This window comes from Athene cunicularia, assembly GCF_003259725.1.
Source record: "Athene cunicularia isolate RWA chromosome 1 unlocalized genomic scaffold, athCun1 chr1_part2, whole genome shotgun sequence".
Taxonomy (NCBI): Eukaryota; Metazoa; Chordata; class Aves; order Strigiformes; family Strigidae; genus Athene; species Athene cunicularia.
The window spans coordinates 23,956,290-23,962,841 of record NW_020799092.1 but is presented as its reverse complement, the minus strand read 5'-3'; the positions used below and the strand labels follow the sequence as shown (position 1 = coordinate 23,962,841).

General features: G+C 49.2%; 1 protein-coding gene across 1 annotated transcript; it reads left to right on the top strand.

The window, feature by feature from the left end:
* Positions 1–222: 222 nt before the first annotated feature.
* Positions 223–5,283, top strand: LOC113491155 (zinc finger protein 239-like). Its single transcript, XM_026867895.1, has one exon. The coding sequence runs from the start codon at positions 353–355 to the stop codon at positions 1,337–1,339; it is 987 nt and encodes a 328-aa protein (XP_026723696.1). The 5' UTR covers positions 223–352; the 3' UTR covers positions 1,340–5,283.
* The last annotated feature ends 1,269 nt before the right edge of the window (positions 5,284–6,552 follow it).

The window sequence follows — 6,552 nt, the reverse complement described above, 5'->3', positions numbered from 1 at the left end:
GCCCCGGCCCGGCCCCGGCGGGGCGGAGGCAAGAAGGGGGTGAGGGGCGTGACTAAACGCGTTGGTTTTGTGTCAGGGCAGGGTCAGGCTGGCTCTGAGGAAGGATTTCTGTGCAGAAGGGGCTGTTGGGCGTTGGAATGGGCTGCCCAGGGCAGGGGGGAGTCCCCGGGATCCCTGGAGGGGTTGAAGAGTCGGGCTGAGCCAGCGCTGAGGGATCTGGGGGAGTTGGGAACGGTCAGGGGGAGGGTCATGGTTGGGCTGGAGGAGCTGCAAGGGCTTTTCCAACCGAAATGATTCTCTGATTCTGTGGTTGTGTCTGCACCCTCCTTCTGTCCCGGCAGGTGATGGGAGCATGAGTGAAAATGAGGGGGATCTCCAGCCAGATGGGCCAGAGGCAGCCGAGCCCCGTGGGGCCATTTCGGACTTTTTCATGAGGGAAGCGTCTCCTCCGGGCTGCGACCAGGGAGCGCCCCGTCCGAGGCCAGACCTTCTCTCTCCGGAGACGGGGCCAGAGAAGGCCTCTCGCTGTGGCTTCCGTAAGCGTAAAGAGACGGTGGTTCCCCAGCGAGCCTTCATGGGAGAGAAGCCCTACATCTGCATCGAGTGCGGGCAGAGCTTCAACCGCAGCTCCGACCTGATCCGTCACCAGAGGATCCACACCGGGGAGAAGCCGTACGGGTGTGCTGACTGCGGCAAGAGCTTCAGCCGCCGCTCCCACCTCATCCAGCACCAGCGCGTCCACACGGGCGAGCGGCCCTACCAGTGCAAGGACTGCGGGAAGAGCTTCAGCCAGAGCACCCACCTGGTGCAGCACCAGCGCAACCACACCGGCGAGAGGCCTTATGTCTGTGCCAAGTGTGGGAGGAACTTCTACCAGAACTCGGGCCTGCTCCGCCACGCCAACTTTCACACGGGCGAGAAACCCTACAAGTGCCCCCAGTGCGGGAAGCGCTTCAGCGACAGCTCCAACCTCATTGCCCACCAGCGGCTCCACACGGGCGAGAAGCCCTACAAGTGTGCTGACTGCAACAAGTGCTTCAGCGAGAGCTCGAAGCTCATCATCCACCGGCGCGTCCACACGGGTGAGAAGCCATACTTGTGCCCTGACTGCGGGAAGAGCTTCAGCCAGCGTTCACACCTGGTCCAGCACCGTCGCACCCACACTGGGGAGAAGCCCTACAAGTGTGCCGAGTGTGGGACCTGCTTCAGTGACAACTCTACCCTCATCCGTCACCGTCGGACCCACACTGGCGAGAAACCTTTCAAGTGTTCCCACTGTGGGAAGAGCTTCAGTCGCAACTCCTACTTAGTCTCACACCAGCGGGTGCACGTGTGGTAGGCAGCATCACTAGGAGTGGCCTGGGGGTGATCTAGGGTGCAGCTGCTGATCCAGGCCTGTCCAAAATGTGCCCAAGGGACAAGGGGGTGGACGTGGGTGTGACTACACCAGGGCCCCTGGATTATAGGCAGCTGGCCAGAGTAATTCCTTTGGTCCATGCTGCCCTTCTCAGTCACCTCCTCTTCCCAGTGCACCTTGGGCATGGACAGAAAGCGGGCAGTGGTTGCGATGGGTAGTTTGGCATCCCAGGGCCCTGTCATCCTCTTTCCCTGGCACTAGAATCGGATGCCATCTGCCTCGTGGACAAGGTACAGATATTTTCTCCCACCGCCCTGTGAGACCCTGAGGAGGGAACATGCAGCGCCGGGTCACATGATGAGAAGCTGCTTGGTCATGCAACATGTGCACGTGTGGTTGTGTTGAGGGAAATAAGATGGGAGATGGGGTCCTTAAGGGGCTTTGTTCTACTCGCAGCTGAAATGTTGTGACCTATATAATATTGCACGGGTCTATGGAAGCTCAGCCTGCTTGTGGTCTAAGCCTGATTGGTGTCTGCAGCAGTCAGGAAGGTCAAACCTAAGTAAGTCCTGCTGAGAAGCTGGAGACCATGTAATGCATATACAGGGTGCGGGCCAGCTTGAAGCAGGGGCAAAGACCGCTTGAGTCTGCTTGTGAAAGGAAGGTGTAGGCATACCCTGAAGCAGAGAAGGCAGGCGTGCCTGCAAAGGTGTCTTGCAAATGCTGCTAGGATGGTTGGAACAAGGCGGGATAGGGACGTGGACTGTTCTGGGATCTCAGAACAGGTGGGTAACTGATGCAGAAAAACTATCATACCTGGAGGCTTAAAAAAAAAGAATAATCAGAGTTATACTTGCTGCTGCTAAGACTATAGTACGCAACTTGACGGATGTATGGAGGTCGCCTGTGAGTTTGTACTGGGAGTCTCCCCGCTCTGCAGAATTCGGATTCACAGATACGGTTTAAGTGGGCTGGTGTAAGCTGCGTTGCAAAATAGGACAGAACAACGGTGTACTAGGGACTGACCTGATTCCATACCAGTATTTTTCAAGCCCCATTTTGACCAGTGTGTGTGTGTGTGTGTAAATAACATCTGTGTGTACGTTTTCACATACGTATGAACTAGCTTTTATACTAAGTGTATCTTGACACTCATATGTGAACAATCATGCGTGCAAACACCATGGCAGTGGTCAAAAGGGGCAGCTGTAGGACACTACACCATATCAGTACTTCTCAGAATGATAAACATACTGTATATACTAGCATTTCTCAATAAGAATCTGGGAAAAATGGGATTTGTACCAAAACATATGAATTTTCGTATCAGGACATTCAGTTTTACACTGATTACTTTGTGTGTGTGTGTGTATAAAATCTGGAATTGAGTGGCTTTATTTATATATCTATAAAATTGTGTGGCCCCTATGGTTGCAAGGAATGACTTTTAAATGTCACTCCCCCTCGTTTTACACAGGTACATATCAGTGACAGTTGTAAGATGTACACCCCCCCACCCCCCATGGTTTTAACTACAAGGAATTGCAGTGCAACACTTTACATTGTTTTATATTTTTAGACTGTTTTGCTGCTGCTCATTTTAGTGACGATACCGACTGATGTGCTTATCCAGCACTTCTGGAGCTTAAAAAAGATTTCTGGTTTTGCAAAGTACCTTACTAATCCTGCAGCTGGCTCCATGGCTTCAGTAGGTCCCTGGAAAAAGGAATGCAGACTGAAGCCAGTGAAAGGACTGGAGCTGTGGTGGGGAAGAGATGAAGGAAATAAAGATGCCAAGAAGATCCATGGGTTTGAGCAGCTGCTGGCCAAGGATGCTTGTGAATGGCTTGCTCTACAGAACTTACTGCTCTCCAAGGGATTGCAGGGATCCTTTCTGCAAGCCCCAAGCCACTTCTTGACACTCAACTGCTGATAAAATGTTATTTTCATATAGTTTAATAAAAAGGAGCTGTGGGAGGAGCATGAAATTGTTTGCAGCTCCTAGAGGAACAAGGCACCTTTATGTGCAGCTGCTCAGGGAAGTAGAAGGAGCTTTCAGAAATGGGGTGGGCTTTGTTTACACAGGAACCAAAGCCTTCATTTGCAAATGCACAGTTTTGCTTTTAGTTTTGTGTTTGTTGGTTTGGTTGTTTTTTTTATTTATGAACAGCTTCAAACCAATCACTTCTTGATTTCTGTTCCACTTCTGGAAAGTGGTTTGGAAATGTGACTAATGGTCATCTAATTGGTTCCAGAAGCATCAAGTTTTTCGTTTGCTAGCAGACTTTCGGAAGGGATACTACAGCTCTCAGTTGTTAGGCTCATTTTTAACTGAACTGAAAGGTTATGTTGCGGTCCAGCTGTAGAACTGATCAATTTGTGTGGGTCTGTCCCATTCCAGTTTGTTTCCTAAAGGAAATCTACAGCACTAAAACCGTCTGTCTGGCTGAGAAGCCCTGTTTGCCAGGGAAAGGCATCTCGTGTATGCAGCTTTTCTTTTGGCAATCTGAACTGAGTCGCTGTAGCAGATCAATAAAATCAAACCCAGGTCTGCACATAGCTGAGCTCAACTCAAAGGAAAACCCTCACATCGAGATTCTGGTTTGAGAAGCCAGCTGGCCCAGAATATGCCTTCGCAGCAGTCCTCGGAGCATTTTTTTTTTTCCTTTCTACATGGTTTGTGAAGTGCTGTGTATAGTTAACAGTGCTCTGTAAATTAAAAGGATTGACGTGCGTTTATTTCTAAGATCTTCATGGACTTACTTAAAACCATATGCCAAATCAAAGTGGCCTTAGGGTTCACAGCACATTGCCAGTGCAGTAGTCTTAGCGGCTAGGATTGGATTGCTCACCAGTGTAAGCACATTTCTAGAGTTCCTTTCCACAGCCACTGTTAGTTTTCCCTGTTCAGTGTCACTTGGCTGAAATAATTCACTTCCCCTAGCCTGTCTGCCCTTGACTGTTTGTGATCATCTAGCTGGAGAGGAGAATCTGGGCGCCACCCTTCCTTTGCTGTTGCAGAAGTTACAGCGTATGTTCCTCTTCTTCCAGGGATTTAGTTGCTTTGTGGGCAGCACCAACTCACGAGCCAAATTCGGAAGACAGAGCATGTGCAACAAGTCAGGAACCAGAAGGTTTACTTTCACAGCAGCTAGCTCACTGGCTTCTCTACCAGCTGTCTCCTCCCTCAGGATCATAGTGGGAGACTACTGGAAAAAAGTAAAAGGTAATTAGCTACTATCATTTTGGCAGACCATCCTTGGCACACTCCATCCTAAACCCGTGGTCACCAGCTGATGCCCAGATCCTCCTGCCAGCTGAGGGAGCTCTGTAGAATACTGTAAATTCCTGTTGTGCTAATGGTGCTTAGATACTACAGTGAGACTATGGCACTTTAGAAATACCTAAGATAGACAAATGGATGAATGACGTCTCTGAAATAAAATTTTTCATCCTAGTGTTCTTTGTTATCCCATCTTTTTTTTTCATACTTTCTCCCCGGGGTGACCTGAGCATCACAGTTTTTGGCCCCTGGCGGGATCAAATTTGGAAATGCATGTGTCATCCTTCACAAAAGGATGACTGTTACTTAGCAGAGCTGCTGTGCAATGCAGTTAAGAATCCAGCGGTGAAGGGTATTCTTAGAATTGGTTTTCATTTTCAGCTAACATCTCTGCATGAATATGAAAAGCCAGAGGATGGCACACAGTGCTCACCTTTCTTTTATGTGGAAAAGTGGCAGAGCCTTATTCTGCAGTGACACACCATCCTGCTAGTAGATAAGCCTGGTTCTAGCAGAGCTGCTGCTGCTCTGAGGAGATTATCTTCCCCCGTTCTGTCACCTGGGTTGTATGGGATCCAGTTTTCTAGTCCCCTACTGACAAAGTGTATGTAATAGTGATGACTGAGATACTTCTTTTACATTCCTCTTTGCTTCGTTGTTTATAACTGGAAAAACAGATTTCTTCTGATTTGAAAAAGAGCTGTGTTTTGCGTGTTTAATAAATTTTAAGAAATATTTTAAGTGTAATCTCTAAAGCAATTTTTGAGATAGATCAAACAAAACTGCCCTTGCAGGCACAGCAAACTTCTCTGTGGCCCTGTTTTCTCTTTACCTCAACAACACGGGTCTGAATAGCCAGAGAGACAACAACAGAACCTCCATCTCTGAAAAAGGGAAAATACAGAATATTTCAAGGAAATTGAGCTCACAGAGGCCAAAAGAGGCATTGCTGGGGTGGTCTGCTTTGCTGCCTTTGCCCTTGTGTCCCAAGCTCTGAAGGGCCTTTTGCCTTTCCATGCCAAACCTGATACATCTGGTAAATCAGCCGATGTACCCCTCAGCTGTCCCCTCCCCTCTCATTCAAGTGCTTGCTGGCTTTCTGAATGGGAAATGCATGAATCCACCTGATAATGCTGTTTTTACCATCCTGCTGGACTTGGACAACTCAGATTTTTCTTCTCACAGGCCTGCCCTGTTTGGGACACTCATTCACATGAACAGATGTGAGAGCCTAAGAACCAGAGAGCATAGGAGCCAGACTTCTTAGGGGAAGAATTTTCTTCCTGAGGCTTTTTATGGAGGTATCTGTAACTGCAGATAGCTGACTCTGTGCCTGGGGGACACACTGGGATGGGTGGGACAGCAAGGACAGAGCACAGTAACCCATCAAGGGGTTAGAAAAATCATCCATCGATTAAAGCAGGCCACAGACATCCTCACAGATGCAGAGTGCCAAGATGTGTGAACTCCTGTACCCTTCCCTTTGGCACTCTCTGGGCAAAGCACAGCTCTGCTGGGATGCTTAGAAGAGACTTTTCTGAGCAGCCATATGGACAGGCAGTTCAAAATAACTCTTACCATGCCACAACAAACCTTGGCTGCACAGCTTCGAGGAACTGACCAAAGGAACCTGTGTTCCAAAAAAGCAAACCTGCTCACAGGAAGTCTCAGGAGGGCAGACCAAGTAAGCTGCTTGGAAATGCAGCTGGCCCGACCCCTGACAAAGCTTCCTCAGAAGGGTTTCTCTGCTAATAGTGCAAGCACAACTGGCCTGCACAAGCCTGTCTCCCTGCCCTGGGTGTGGGTAAGGCTACGGGTAATGGCATGGCATTATTAAGGGCAACACAGCCCAAGGAAAGCTGTGGTAAGACATTTTGCCATCACAAAGGTGAACGGTTGAACCAGGCCACAA

Bases quoted from the DNA above. Each gene is read 5' to 3' on its own strand.
- LOC113491155 (XM_026867895.1), top strand. From the start codon at position 353: ATGAGTGAAAATGAGGGGGATCTCCAGCCAGATGGGCCAGAGGCAGCC.